We start from the raw sequence: 16,742 nt of genomic DNA, 5'->3' as shown, positions 1-16,742 counted from the left end.
TGGGGGATTTATAAAATCTGGCTCAATGCAAATATTTAGAGATTTGTTTTGCCTCCCCCAAACTCCATTTGAAACCCTTCCTTCTGAACTTCTGAACAGTGAAATCAAACTTTTGATAAGGTTGTTTTCATTTAAAAACTGGAATTCATGGCTCTCTTCCAAAGGGGAACTCTATTGGTCACAGACAATTTATGAAGAATAGCTTGCTTGTTAGTGAAGCAAATATATGTAATCTGATGGAATTATTAATGTCATAATGTTAACTCTTGTCACATAAATACAGTTAGGAGAGCTGACACAGCAACTGCATCCAAATGATTGGGTCTTTGTTTATGTACTCAGTCTGTCAGTACAATATGTAGGGTATGAATTTCAGCAAGCGCTTTGACAATGAACAAAAGAGATGCCTGCTCTTTTTTTAAAATTAAAACTTGATGAAGGATTAAATGATTTCAAGCACTTGGGCAGACTTTGCAGACATAATTCCCTCCCCCCTCTCCCTTCCTTATTAGAACTTTTATTATGAGATAAATGATAAAACTTGTGAAATTATTCTGCCCAAATTGTATATTAATGAGTAGAATGCCAATCACACAAAAGTATAAAAAAAATTCATGAGTCTTTCATTCATTGTAAACTGTAAAGGCACATTTGTTTTCTTCCTGCCTTCATAAGATATTTATTTATGGCTTTATGAGACCAAATCAACATTAAAACATATACAACAGTTAAAATTCATGCATATAATTTTAGATGAAATCAAGGCAATTGTTTGTATAAGTTAAAGCACAGATATATATATAGAAAGATCTAAACCTTTGGTCAGAGACAGCAAGACCTCTGACTTCATTGTGCTTGCCATCCTTTATCTTTCTTTTTTAAAAAATATGTTATTGGTTTTAATGAATTTTTTTTCTATTGTTGTGACTCCGAGAGTCAGAAAAGCAGATAACAACAAAATCTGACAATGGATAAGAGCAACAACATTGAAGAAAGAGACAGTGAGGTTAATTCTGGCTTCACAAAACCAAGCCTTAGGAACAAATGCATACAAAGCCAGAAATGAGAAGACAGTGACAAACAGCGAATGCTGCTTCTGCAAAGAAGCTGAAGAAACAATGACATGACAAAATATTAACGATGGTGAATTGGAAGATCTGTACGAAACATCATTTGCCTGCAAGCAAGAACTAGGGGGAACCACAAAATAGATCCGAATGTTAAGAATATGGTTTCCACAGATTCAGAAAATGGTTGCCATCCCGGTTATGGCCAATTATGCAAAACTAATTTACCAGAAAGGAAATGTGTACATTTTTTTCTACCTGTCTACCCTAAAAGTTAGACCAGACTAAGAAACCAAAGCTATAGAGGGCAGGATTACTTTTTATTACAACTGCAATAGTGACAGCATCTTTCACACCTAAAAGTGCTTCTTCCTCCCACACATTATCTTTATGTGAATTGCGGGTGGATGGGTGGTGGTCTGAAAAGTCATTCTCAAATTATTTTCTTGGCCAAGGCTTAAATCCCTCTTATTTGCTTTGGTAGCAACCTTTCCTCCTGTCCTTCAAGGTCAGTCCTTATATTCTGTACACTATCACTTCTCTCAAGATTTCCAAGATGCCTACAGTTGCTTCAACCTATAATAGGTTGAAGATATCTATCTTTTTTTTTTTTTTAAAGAATGCCTCTAAGCTCTGTGGATTCTATTTGCACTGTTGACTATACAGTATAGATTAGGTTCCAAAGCCTATTTCTAAAACAGAAATAAGACCAAGAGCTTGAGAAATCTTGAAGAAGAAGAGAATGCTTATGGAGCATATATATTGAATACTTTTGTTTCACTGTGGGATAATTAATTGTTACAAAGTTGGGAACATTTTTTTAGGTCACTGTTATTTCCAGGAAATCCCTTCTCTTGAAAAACTTGCCAAGATTCCATCTATGTTGCCTAGGGGCAGGGTTAACGTATTTTAAATTGAAATAAACAAAATCTCAAAACAAAAATGATAGGCTGTTGTCTTAAATCCTGTCCATGAATTATGAGGAGACTCAAAGGTGTGCCACCAATATTCTGGAGAACTGGTTCCTCTTGCATACCACATGACATCAGTTTCCCTGAAGGCATCTGCATTTTCTCAGTTAATATCTGCAGGAGATAAGCTGCAATAACCTGGCAAAACCACATGCCACGGGATGCGTGTAAGCTATTTTCCCACAGGCATTTCCAAAGAGCTGTTAATGAAATATTCTGGCTTGGGTAGTGCTTGAAATGGGTTATTTCTTTTTAGCCATTTTAAAAATTATATTTTGGTTAAGACATGCAAATTAGCTAAACACAGGTAAAAGAGGACTTCATAAACTATGTTTCTATTTCTCTTTGAGTCTAATAAACCAATCTGGTACAATGCACTTAAGGGTGTTATTGGATGTAGAATTGAGGAACTCTGTGCTAAAGGTTCATCTGGATTCCTTATGGGCATTTTATTTCCACAGACCAAAAAAAAAAAAAAAATCTCTGTTAACTTTATACAATGTTCTGAATGTTTTCTGTATTTAAATTGAGCTAGTTATATGGGAATCTAATAGCAAAACAGATTTTGGGATTACTGGTGCAGTTTTCAAACTAATTTTAATAAATTGTGCTCCTTCTGGACTTGGGTCCACATGTGAGCTGTTAGCTTTGCACCTGAGCAATGATGTCCTATCAGAAGGTCAACAACCATGTGGGTGCTAAATTTTCAGATACTGTGATTTTGACAGAGTTGGCAACAGCTGCAGTCACAAAGCATACTGTGAATCTGAAAAGCATGAAGTATTTCCATGTTACTGAACCATGCAAAAACCCTGGTTATGACAAATGCCATATCTGAACCTACATCATTTTCCCATGAATCCAGACGTTTGTTGGAAGTACTTTCACAATGCTCATAGTGTAATAGATGTATATTGGGTCATCCCATCCATTGCTTTTGTGCCTGGCGAAAGGCTGTTCCACTTCATGACTGATAAACAGATAAACTTTATCAAATATACACACCTGGTGACAGGAAATTCCTTAGGAAGTGATTGAGAAAAGGTCTATAATTTCATATTACCAGCCAGTATTTATTGCACTATTATCCCGAAACATCCTGGAGCCAGGAAGTTCAAGTAATGTAGACCGAATGCTTACCATGAAGATTTGACAATATTCCAAATGACAGAGGAACTCCAAGTTCAAGACAGAAGTAGCTGACAAATTTTAATTAAGTATTAATTTACCTGTGGATGCTTGAAAGCATTACTTATCCATTTTACTTATAAATCCTACTTACTTTTTTATCTGTTTGGGGGAAATGTCAACATTTTTATCTAGACGCTCTGAATTTATGCCAATGCTTTTCATAGACATTTATAAAAAAAACTGCATTAACTTGTTTCTAATTCTGTGAGATACAATGGTAGATAATCCCGCTCTAAGCAATTACTTTCTGAAATTGTAAGTTTTGCATATACAGAGATGCTGCTTTAGATTCATTTCTTTTTTTCATTGCCTCCATTTTTCTAAAAATATACTTACTTAATCTATACAAAATTCAATCACAAAATATTCAAACATTCATTGTTGTGAGGCTATCTACTTAGCCTCATTTAAATGTGACATACATACATTTACCTGACTGTCACTATTAACTCCACGTTTAATGTAACCCAACTGAACCATTTACATTAAATATTTTTATTTTCCTTGAGCTAAATTCTGTTGGCTGAATTCAAACTGGTATGCTAAAAAAAAGTAATGCAGGAATCTCTTTGCAAAATTATTATTTGCTTATTTTTATCTGGCCCTTTTGTGTTGCCAGGGTTATGGGATCCATTCTGATTAAAACACAATCCAGTAAATACTTAAACCAAAGAAAATTATTTTAGCCACAAAGAAGTTCTGTTGAAATCATACAACATCTGGTTTGAATTAAGATTTCAAGGTGAGGACTCGAAAACTTCATCTACAGGATGAAAAAAAAGTGTTTGATTGCACATTATTTTGAGGTAGATAGGACGACTTAAGTGCTAAGCTTGTTATGGGCATTATTTGTGTTCCCTTAGACAAATGTATGAGAGATCAATTGTAGCTTTAGACTTAACAAAACAAAACAGAAACCCTACTTTCCTCGCTCTCCACAATGAAACCAAGATTCATCACACTCACTTTTTGAATGGGAATTGCAAAACTCCTTTGTTGTTTTTAAAATTATCTTTGAACTGTTGCATTCCGATCATGATAGATGGACTATTTACATCCTATCCATATGTATAATCTTTCTTTTCAGCTGTAGCCTCAAATATTCTCATTTGTTGTGTGGAAAAATACACGTCCTGTGCTTAAAGTTGGTTTTGTTTTACTTTTCAAGAGATGACTCCAAAAGTTTCCCTTTTCAAAAGAGGAGAGAATAGGTGGCTGCTAGGTGAATTCATACCCGTGAAAGGATACAGAATTCAGAACAATTGTCATCTCTTTTCTCAGTGACAGAAACTGTAATTAATGGTTTCTCCTGTTGTGGCTAAGGAGAAAAGAAAAGGATGGAGTTGACAGGAATTTTATTAATAGCTTCTACCACCTTACTATACATAAAAAGGCTTTCTTACTGGCTCTAATACTTCATTGAAAGATTTTTTTTAAAGAGAGGAAATGTTGAGAATGGATAAAACATGAAGGCAATCTATCCGATACTGCTGAATGTTGGGTCTTCAATAATAAAATTAAAACTATTGTGACAATTCCTGTTGTGTCATTTAACCATCTGCCTCCTACTGGCACAATCAATAATGACATCTGTGGGCATGTTGTCATCCTCACCTAGTTCTTCTGTATGTGACAACAAAACCTGTCAATATTGTGTCTCATGGCTGCTTTACCAAGAAGATTTATCATTCAACTAGGTGTGGTATAGAATTGAGTGACTGCTCCCCTATTGTTATAGTGGGAACCTACAGAGGGATAGATATTCAACACGAGGCACAAGAAATTAGACATGCATCAACCAGAAGTGACAATGAGTTGCCCCACTAATCCATGGGGCACAGAGGAGTGGAAATTTACTCGGAGGACTTGGCTATGCTTGGGAAATTAAAGTGACAGAAAGGGAATGCAAAATTCAACAGGACATTGCTCCGTAAGCCATTGCACAAACGCCAGCAAATAACCTAATCCTAACAATGGTATGTGTAGCTCCATATCCGCTAATAAAGAAAGAATGGAAAAGTATTTCTGAATGAACTGAGCTTATGACAGAATAGGAAGTGATGACCACATCATTGGTAGGGGCACAGTCATTAGAATATTCATGTCTGCTCAGACACCATACAGGGGGAAAAATGTCATCCCTTGGAGAATGGCAAAAAAGCATTTACATGCCTATTAAAGCGATGACCGTGTTTCCATAGCCTGTTGGAAGGGGATGGGAAACTCTAATAGCAGGTGTCATAGCTCTCTCCCATCTCCTAGACAATGGAAAAACTTCGCTGCACCACCTCAGAACAAAAGTATTTGTATTTTTTATATTTTAGTGTGCCTGCTGAATCTGAGCTCATGTGGCAGGAACGGAAATCATGAGCAAAGTTAGAGGAGTGCCAGGGTTAACAGTGGACCACTGCAAAGTGGAATCAAACTCCCATAAATCTACTTCCTGCAGATGGACCTCTCTTTTTCTTATGAACCCGATGAACTTTGCTCAGAAGTCTCAGAAGAAGTACTTCACCTGGCAGCTCTTAACTAGGAAGTTATGCGTGACCAAACCAATGCAGCTAAATGCTACTAATGGAATGCAGCCGAATACAAATACCGATTAAAAGGAATTGGTTTTCATATTAAGCTGGGAATTCCTCAAAACATGGCACGTAAGGGAAGCCTAGTGTTTGCATCAGTAAAGTGCACCATCTTTCCCCATGCTGACATCACATTTTTATGGCACTGAAACATACTATCTAGCATTTCCCAAAACCCAGCCTTCTATGCAGACAAACACATTTACTCTTGAATGTTTTACATTGTCACTGGTGGTAGGGTTCAATGTTTTTTTTTTTTTAATGAAAGTGTTTTACCACATGGATTCACAATAATGTAATCAGGGGAAAAAATAGTCGGGGTCCATTGCAACTCACATAATCCTCTTTTTAAAAACAAACAAGAAATTCTCCAGCAACGGGTCTTTGTGTTTTATTGGGAGCACTGCTAACATTTCCCATGCAACAAGGCACCTTTGCTACCGAGCCCTGTTGTGTCACAACTGGAAATCCTGACAGATTTATGTCCTTTAGTTCATTAACCAAATACCCCCTTAACCCCCTCCTGCTTAGAAGTTCTAAGATGGATTTATTTTATTTTATTTTTTTATTTTACCACATCCTGAAGCCACTAGCTTCGAAGGCAGCTGGAAGTGTGCTGTTTCCACATTGATCTTCCAGCAGCCATTCATTTTCCCTAGATTTTTTTTTTTCAATGTAAGCTTCCTTGTTGGGAATATGCTAATGACATCTGCCATGATTAGTGATTTTCTTTGAATTGCTATTCCTCTGTGGGCAAAGCAATCAGAAAGGGAGAAGAGGAGATTTACTTCTTCCTTGTATGCCTTCCTTCAGCCATCTGGTCTAGCTTAATTCATTTGAATAAGATCTGCAGTTTGAGGTTCTTTACTGTGGCATTCAGAGGCATTTTAAAGCTTAAAAAGGAGTTAATGGTGATCTGTCTGTGTCAGCGGCATGGCCCTGTGATGGCTCGCCTTCTGATGGCTTAGAGGGCCAGATTAATTTTATCAAAATGAAGAAAAGAGGTGAGGGGAAATAAATTTCAATGCTCCTTAACAGCTTCATTATTTTAGAAGTCTTTTGTGAGGGCAGTTATTATCTGGAACATAAATGCCAGAAGATAAAGAATGCATTTTAGAAAGCAACAATATATATATATATTTTAAACCAGCATTGTTAATTTAAAATTACCTGAATGGGGAAGGGGAAAAAAAAAAACGATGGAAGAATTATACTGTTAGAATAAGGGCAAGAAACAGTTCCCCACTTGTGAAATATAGAAAGAGAAAGACAATAAGCAAAAGAAAGAGAGGGGAAGAATGATGGCAGTTGGAAGGGAAAAGGTTAGGGGGGGGGGAATCATAATTGTTGCCTTTATCTTAATGCCAATTAATTTTTCTTTCATTTAAAAATCTGCCTCTCACAGGGAGATACAGATCAAGTTTGTAATATTGAGTAATTATAGACATAATATCTTGAGTCTGACATCATCAAGCACACTGAAGTCATGAAGGTTAGTATTGAATCCCTTGTTAGAGTAAACAAGATCCTGAAGTTCAAACTTTGTGGAGGAAATACATCAAAGTAATTATCATCTGGGCAGTTCATTAGATTCACAGCTGGAATAGTGCACTGGATTCAAACAGAAATAAAAGCTCTGGATAGGGAGATCATAAAAATGGTGACAGATCATGCCCTTCATCCATGCAATAATGTTGACAGACTCTACTTACCAAGGGAAATAGGTGGGTGTGGAATGTCACAAGTACACCAAGCAATTGAAGAAGAAAAGGGCATGGTAAGAATATCTCAAGGACAGTGAAGAAGATGCACTGAAGCTAATATACCAGAAAGGCTTACTGTAAACTGGGGGGACCAGACTGGCCTGCAATGAAGTCCAAAGGAAGAATTATTGCAAGAAGATTGCATGAACTGACTACAAGCAGTGGTATGGCAAAGTAGCAACAATGGTGCATTGGAAGATCTGCAAGAAATATCATTTGCCTGTAAGCAAGAATTGGTGGGACCATAAAATAGAAAAAGTCATAGAAAATGAAGAAGTGAAATTGCTCTGGGACTTCAGAATCCAGACCGACAGGCACCTGCCACTCCAGACTTAACAGTTGTTGATAAGAAAGACAAAAATAAGTCTGGATAGTGGATGTGGCAGTGCCTGGAGTCAACAGAATAGAAGAGAAAGAATTGGAGAAGATAACAAAATACAAAGACCTACAAATAGAAATAGAATGACTATGGCAAAGGCAAGCAAGGGTAGTTCCAATAGTCATAGGCGCCTTGGGTGCAGTTCTAAAACAACTGAAGCACTACTTGAACACCACAGACATTTACAAAAGTCAATTGCAATTTGCCATCAGTCAATTACAGAAGACAGCTTTACTTGGAATTGCTTCCATCCTACGACAATATCTGTAACACCATCAGAGATCCAGATTTGCTTATCCCAGGTCCTTGGTAAGGACTTAAGAGATAGACAAAAATGTCAACCCAGTTTGAACATCTGGCTGACTGTTCAATGATTAAATTATAATAATAATAACCAGCAAAGCTGATAACAAGAAGACTGTCAATAGATAACAGCGGAAAAATTGAAGAAAGAGACAGAAGGACTTATTCCGGCTGCACAAGACCAAACCTTAAGAACAACTGCACAAAAAGCCAGAATTGAGAAGACAACAACATTCAGCAAATGCCATTTCTGCAAAGAAGCTGGAGAAACAGTGCTAAGCAGTGAAACATTTCAAACCAAAAAGAAAATAAGCCCAGTTGCCATGACTCAATTTCCAGTGGACCACCTGCTTAGCTGCTGCAGGAAAATGGCATGACAAAATAGCAACAATGGTGGATTTCAATATTTGCAAGAAATAGCATTTGTTATTTCTACAAGCAAGAACAGGTGGGACCACAAAATAGACAAAGTTCAGAAAATGAGAAAGCCAAAGAACTCTGGGACTTTAGAATTCAAATAGACAAGCAGCTCTCACTCAAAACCCCAGACTTAACAATTGTTGATAAGAAAGACAAAAAGGTCTGAATAGAGAACATTGTAATACCCCGAAGAAGGCAGAAGAGAAAAAAAAACCTGAAGAAAATCACAAAACATATAGGCTTGCAAATAGATGTAAAACAGCAAAAGAAAGCAAATGTAGCACCAATAATGATAGGCACTTAGTGTGCAATTCCATCATGTGCAGCACGATCAGGATGGACAAAAATCACCATCAGTCAATTGCAAAGGCAGTTTGACTTAGAACAGTTTACATCCTGCAATGATATCTTTAATATTATTAAACAATATCTGCCCATCCATGGTCCTTAGGAAGGACTTGGTAGGTGGACAAAATGCCAGATCCTACCTAAACATCTGGTTGACTGTGCAACCCCCAATAATTAATTAATATTTTATGCTGCCCGGCTCTCAACAACTCTGAACCCTAAGTGAAAAATTCTGAACAGAAAATAATAAACATTGATGCCAGATTTTACTTACTTGAAATGAACATTTGCTATGCTTCTCATTAAACCATTATGAATTGGTTGAATAATAGTGGTTGGTTCACTGAAATTAAAAACACACCTTTTCAGCTTTCTGTTCAAAAATACTAATTCTTAAAATACTTACATTTAATGTCTGTTACTTACCATCAAGTTTTACTTGCCAAGAAGCTGAGCTAGAACAATATTCCGCCTACAAATTGTAAATGGAAATTTATTTAAAACATGGGCTACAGTCTATTTTGTCTGAGCTGCAGTCATCTATAGTTTTTCTCTAAACTGGGTAGAAGTCAGATGTCAAATCAGTTATGTTTCATACTTCCTATAATGACTTTAGACTGAGCAGAGAACTTTTTTTTCTTACTTCCTTATGTTTCATATGGGTTGTTGGCTTTATTTTCTTTCTCCCATGTGTCTTTAATATTTTTATATTGCACAGTTTGCTTAACAATAACCATATCAAAATAAAATAAAACATACAAATGCTCTGCAAAAACAGGAACTGGGACTTTGTGATTTAAAGGAAAATTCCAACCTACTATGTTGAAGTCTCCCATGAAGAAGAGACACCTGGCCTGGGTATTAAGTGTTGGGTAAATATGTTGAAATTCAAAAGATCGGATGCTTTGGTTGCTGACCTTAAAAAATGTCATGGGTACTCAAGATATTTTGGCCCGCCAAATGCTTATAATTGGGTAAGAATAGATATATGATATTGAAACTATTGATTTTTTTCAGTTTGTATACCAAAAACCACAATTCTCTATGTGAAGTTGATTAACCCCGTACCCTCACCCCTCAGAAAGCTGCATTATAGATTGGTTTCTATTGGCTTTTACATGCGTGGCATTTTCTGCTATCCACAACTGAAGTAAAAAAAAATAGCATTTCCTCCCCATCATTGTAGCTATTTAAATATATGAGAGAGTTTTCTAAAGTGAAAAGAAGAGCAACTCTGTGTTTTTGTGTCTCTTCTGAGGTCTCGGTGTATGTGTCTGTGACTGTGTATGCGTGCTTTGTTCGGTTTTTGTTTAATAAAATTGAGCCTTCTGGTACATAGGATATTGGAGTTGCACGGTAACATCTTATTTCAGAAGCTGCTAACATGTCACTTCCTACAATGACATGTTGCATATCTTACCTTCCCAATTCTGATAAATTATAATAAGCACAGCACACACACGCACACACGCACGCACACACACCAAACACACATCCGTTTATTTGTCTCTCATCTGTTGAAAAGAAAGAAAATAATCAAGAGTACTTCGTGGTATCAAAGTTCTACAAAATGAAAACAGAATTGTCAATTCACTTGAATTGTCATAGCAGTATTATAACATTTATTTATTTGTTAAATTTATTTGCTGCCTATCTCACAATGGAGCTACTCTAGGTGGCTTTCAACAATAAAAAGGAAGAAATGAAAAGAGTGTGAACAAAACAGAAGTCAAATAATGGAGCAATAGAATGAAGAATGAAAAAGAAAACAATAATACATCAATAGGATAAAAAAAAGATGGATGGGTAGAGAGCAAAGAGCAAGGGTGAGGAGGTAGAGTCTTCCATCAATCCAGCAGCCACTTCCAGTGGTCCAAAAGCCAAGTGGCAGAGCCAAATCTTCATGCCCTTGCAGAAGAATAGGAGGGTGGGGCAGATCTTACCTTAAAACAGGGGTGGGGAACTATGGGCCTTTTATGACTTGTAGACTTCAACTCCCAGAATTCGTGAGCCAGCCACATTCACCATTCACAAGTGGATTGCCTTTTAATAAAGCCATGTTGAAGTCCACAAAGCATAAAGGGGCCATAGTTCCCCATCTCTGCCTTTAGAGTGCTCTAATGGGCAAGCACTGTGATAGAGAAGGCTCTTCTTCTGGATCCCAATCGTTGGAGTTTAGTTGATTGACAGATCCATAGTAAGCCCCCTTTGCCAGCACAATAGCACCGGCTTGTTAAAATACACTACTATATTCTATAAATAGTTTATAACCAATAGAAATAAAGGTTTTGGGGTTTTTTCGACCTCCTCCAAAATAAATGATGCTCATTCAATGTTCTTCCATATGATGTTTGCTTAAATTTTTTCCACATTGGCTTCACAAGGGAAACACTAACCCTTTCTTGTGAATCTCATTTCCTTTGCGATTCCTAATTACTTGGTTCTTCTAAGCAACTATATGTATTTTTCCGCCTGGCTCTTTTCTTTCTTTCTACCTTCACTTCTCAGAATCAGATGTCACAGTTCAAGCTGTTTTACAACCTTCAGCATAGCAGCCCTCCCTTTTTCAACCCTGAGACATGCTGATAGGCAGACAGTTAACCTTGTTGCAAGTGATAACCAGGCTGTTTTCAGTCTTTATGCCCCGTCAGAGGATTACTAATTACTTAATTTATCATACAATACCATATACAGCCTATACAAAGATATAACATTTACATGCCAATAAAATTGTGAAATTTTATCCATACAGTATTAATTCGACAAAACTCAATTGGCTCTAGATTTTAAAATATTGGAATAGTCTCCCTGATGCAATTTTAGAGCCATTACTTTGATTGTGTCTATTCTTGGTATGAGTAGACATCAGTGAACTCTACTATGCCTAAGTATAAATATAACTGTTATTTCAGATGGTCTAGTCATATGCAATGAAGTATTTTTATTGCAACCTTAATTTATTTTGCTATATAAATATTAAATCTTATGCACAACTTTTTTGCCAGGAAAAGATGGTCTGCCTGAATTAAATGTTCTTCCAGCTATTTCCTTCTGGATATATTGGAATATAATTCCCATGACCCTTTGCTGAAGGGATAGAGAGAATTTCACATCTCAAAACACCTGGAGAGGATGAGCTGAATCGGCTTCTCTCTGAGTCTAAACAACTCTGCAAGGAAAGCTATGTTATCAGGGTGAACACAAATGACAGGACTTCACAGCAGAGGAGGCTCTGTCCATCGTTCTACAATAAAACTCGGTCTGCACCTAGCCATCTTGCACAATACAAATTCACATCACATGGTAGATCTCAACGAGTTAAGAATGCTTCACAGGCAACAGTAAAATGAGCAAAAAGCTTAACATTACCTGCATTTGGGTTTTAAAATGCTTTTGCTACAGCTGTTGTCAAAGGATAATAAATAGCCAACTTGCCTTTTATGGCTCAAAACTCAGGAGTGGCTCAAAGAGTTGCTGGTATTATTCAGCAGCAAAGAGAAACAAACTTGCAAGGGCCATTTACACAGTACTAAATCCTTGTAAAATTAGATTAAAACAAGCTTGCTATGTGACCCAACCTTTAGGCCTACTTAAACACCTGTGGATTTATGGAGTTCAGAGGTCTGCAAGGTCTCTGTTAATGTTCATTTTCAAAACTAGACCTCGAGTGACATCCTTTGCTTGGGTAGTTAATTTGAATTTGCTTCTAGCTTGAAAGGTGATCATATTAAGATATATGAGCAACACTTATCTTTATGCCAAAACTGCAACCTGAACAGGAGATAAATTCTGAGTGCTACAGAATTTGTTTCCAGAGGGCTTGCTAAACAATATATTTCACTGAGTTTCATTTTGCAGTTCTTTCTGCATACAGCAGCTTACAATGTCAACAATTTTTCAAGCCAAAAGTCTGCCTGACTTTTAATGAACATGATTTCTTTTCTCAAAAAAGCGTAACACCATAGAGAAACTTTCTGAGGATCATAAGATTCAGAAAAGAGAGATGCTTAATAAATATTTAAAGTTCATAAGAAAAGCACAGGACTTAAGCTGGTCTCCTTAACCTGTTAGCCTTTAGCTATAGTGAGAATCTAACTTAAGAGTGTTAGAATACTTTATTGGCCAAGTATGACTGCCAAAATTCCGAACTGGCATGTCATGCCATGCCACCTCAGAATTTTGGGAATGGTATAATTGTGACACAAGAATTCTGGGAATTGTTCAATGTTTAGAAAGTAAACATAAAAGTTAATTAAAATAGCATTAAATAAAAATAAGCTTGCTTGACAATATGTAGAACTCTACAAGTCACAGTAGATAAAATTAGTTGGGAAATAGGGGGGAAAAGGCTAACCTAATTTAATAAAGCTTTTCCTACTTCTAGGTCCTGAACCACACATACATGCAGAGATTGCATCTTTTCCTATTGAGTGGGCCACAGTTATTTCCTCATTCTTTGAAGCAGCAACAAGCAAGAGAAGATAATCTTTTCTTCATGCAGATCAAACCATGATGGTTACATGAAATTTGAAAATGTGAACATAAAATGCCTGCTCAGAAGCATCTTAAAACCATCACAGTCATATCAGCTCACAAAAAAATGTGAAATTACTTAGACAAATTATTGTTTCTTCCTAAGTGCTGCATAAACACTTTTTGGAATTCTGAATGTTCATTAAGATGTTAGATTAGATTTTTTTTTAAAAAAATGGGATTCAAATCTACCCTCAGTCATGGACACTTTGTAGATAAATTTAGGCAACCACCCAGTCATCCAAGAAGTGTCTGTGACTAAGGGTAGATGACTTTAATTCTTTCTCATCTGCTAGGTTGTGACTGCTATTTTAATTGGAATTAATCCTCCCACTAATGCCAATGGAAACTTCCCTTTGAGTACAAATGACAGATATAGGGCCATTTATGAGCAGAAAAAATAGAGGTGGTATATATTTAAAGCCCTTCGTCTCACGATACAGATCTAGATTTTGATGTCATTATAATTGAACAGTTGTTCTCACCTAGGCTTCCCCAAAAAGCACTAAGCAGACTTTTTGTCCTGGCAAAACCCCTTTTATTAAACAAAGGTGGATTTCTTGCATTCGCATTCAGTCAAAGGCCTGCAAACAGTCTTTCAAGGGTCTAATTAGGATCACAGACCTTATCTAGCTTGGACAGCTGCCAAGTAAATATTTTCAAATGCAGTGCTGACAAGGAAGGTTTTGGCACAGAATCTCTGAGATACACAGCCAGATCTTCACACTGCTCAATGAACAAATTATTTCCTGCAAAAGCCCCCTCCCCTTTTGCTCCTCTTTTAATCCCTATGGGAGGGGCCATTCACCATTCACTTGTGGCCTTACTCCCATGTTGACCCTTAGTTCATAATTGTTCTTTTCTTTTGGCAGCTTTGCCCATGTGCAGCAGAGCCCTCGTCTGAGCCTTCCTCAGCCTCCAAGACTGGCCCATATTCTCTCCAACCTCCTCACTGTCCAACTCTGCTACCAGCTCTTCTAGCCACCAGCAGCCACAACAACAGTCCTGCTTGGCTTCAGGTGGAAGAAGTAAGAGAAAAAGCAATGCAGAATTTTTCTTTTTGAACACATAGCTGTGTTCCATGAAATAAATAAATAAATATATGCAACTGGAATGGTGAACCAAGGTTCTACAAAGTTCTTGGCTTACTGGAGTTTATGAGGATTATTGTTCAGAAATATTAGTTAGGTACTAACATGCTTATTCTTGCTTTATTGCATGAGATTTAAAAAAAGGAGTTGCAAAGGTATCTAAGCAGATCAGATAAGTATTTTGTGTGTTGATTCATCCCTTAAATACATTAGTCTTGCAAATAGGTCTGGTTAAAATACAGAAACAAACGTATACACAAGTTATAAGTTATATAACTTATACAGTGGAACTTCAGAGAAAAGACTTTGTATTTTGTGTTACCCTGCTTTATATAAAATAATTGGTATAGCCTCTAGTGAGTTTGTTCTATCAGTGCCATTTCCCCAAAAACCATAATGATAAAATTAAACCAGGGTTCATCCAGATGCAATTCAATAAAAATTTGATGGATATAGTTTTGTATGGTTCTGATTATTTCGTTTACCGAGGTTTGGGCATTCTTATAGAAATAGAAACATTTTCAATGTTTTTTTTTTCCTGTTAAAAAAAAGACAGAACTACTGAAAGGCATAATGAACAGACTGTATTGAGCAAGGATTGCAGTGTTAGTAGCCTCTGTCAGTCTTTCTAACCATGGTTGGAAAGTTACTCTGGAACACCTTGGCAATTGCAGGTTTAATCATGGATTACTCTACTGCACTTTGTCCACATAAGCATTCACCGCATGGGAAAATTGTCCCACCTTCCATCTACATTACAAGGCCTCCTTCTGCACAGTGGGAGTAATGGAAATGACATTGTCATTAGCTCACAGTTGTTTGCGGTTTCCTATAAACTACAGGTCCTCTCCAACCACTTTATTTTCCCCCAGTGTCCGTTTTATTTGAATCACTTCAAGGATGACAAGGGTTTTGTTTGAAAATTCAATTGTTATGATATTTTCCATCCTTTCTTTTAAAAACCAACAAAAGTAAACCTCTTTTACTTTGATCATCCCTATCTGTATTATCTTTAGGGGGCAGAATATTTACATGAACTTTTCATTCTAAAAAGAAAAGACTCATGATTAATGTGTCTTAGCCAATTTATATTCCAATCCATATGGCTTCTCAAACAGATAGGTGTGTGCAATAAAGCAATATCAAGTTTCATCTCTTGCTGATCTATCTAAATTTGCATGCAGCTAAATCTTTTTTATTGCACCTGACAATATGTTGTTCCTTACCTTTATATCTTAACTTACACCATTTATAGTATGGGCTTATTTTTACAAGGCTGAATTGCTTTAAAAAACTGTAAGTATACTTTTCTCTGGATCATATGCATTTCAGCTTTCTTAGCTTTCTTTTTTATTTTATACTTAAAAAAAAAAGAATCCATATAAAAATACCTATTTACCGCTCCAGGTAGTTCTTGTTTAATTACCACAATTGAGACGAACAACTCACTAAGTCATTAAGCAAAGGGGTTGTTAAATGAAACCACAATTATGCTTATGATCATACTTCAATTTTCCTTTTCTTTACAGACCTGCAAAAGTCTTTAAGTCATAAACATGAGGATTGGTCACAAAGTTACTTTTACATCACATTTCTAAATATGAACAGCCACTAAACAAGGCCTAACTGTATATTACATAGCCTGTAATCAGAAAGGTTCTTTATTTTTGGCCAGAGAATTTCACAATTTTTAGCTAAATAAAATCTTTTGTTCTCACTTTTCTAATGAGTAGGCAGTATTTGCAGTGGGAAAATAAATGAATATTTCCAATATTGCAAGCTCCATCCATGGAACATTACATTTTCTGTTTACATGGACAAAGAAAAACAAAACACACAAGCCATCTTGGGTATTATTGTTTTTAAGCCATACAAATTCTTTCAAATTCATATAGTCAGGATAGGGAAGAATTCAGTTTTCTGGTAAAATACAATATTTGTCCACTAACTTAATCCCTAATAAGAATGTAAAGGAATTCCACCATACTATACTTAGATTGCCTTCGGTCCGATCTAAGTATAGTACATAAAATTATATATTGCAATGTCCTACCTGTCAATGAATACTTCAGCTTCAACCATAGCAATGCAAGA

At 36.4% G+C, this 16,742-nt stretch overlaps 1 protein-coding gene across 3 annotated transcripts in view; it reads left to right on the top strand.

The window, feature by feature from the left end:
• The window catches only part of LOC148131244 (uncharacterized), a 99,067-nt gene extending 83,993 nt beyond the window's left edge, over positions 1-15,074 (top strand). For all 3 annotated transcript variants that reach the window (XR_015748619.1, XR_015748620.1, XM_087960535.1), the window contains one exon: positions 13,409-15,074. Coding sequence is in view for 1 of the 3 variants with exons in the window: in XM_087960535.1 (XP_087816661.1) it covers positions 13,409-13,415 (7 nt within the window). In the remaining 2 variants the exon portion in view is untranslated. The remainder of the gene's footprint in view (positions 1-13,408) is intronic.
• Positions 15,075-16,742: the final 1,668 nt, after the last annotated feature.

The sequence above is a fragment of the Notechis scutatus genome, chromosome 3, assembly GCF_049901735.1.
Source record: "Notechis scutatus isolate UNSWTSFEM ecotype Mainland chromosome 3, rNotScu1.2, whole genome shotgun sequence".
NCBI lineage: Eukaryota > Metazoa > Chordata > Lepidosauria > Squamata > Elapidae > Notechis > Notechis scutatus.
This window is presented reverse-complemented; position numbering and strand designations above follow the sequence as displayed.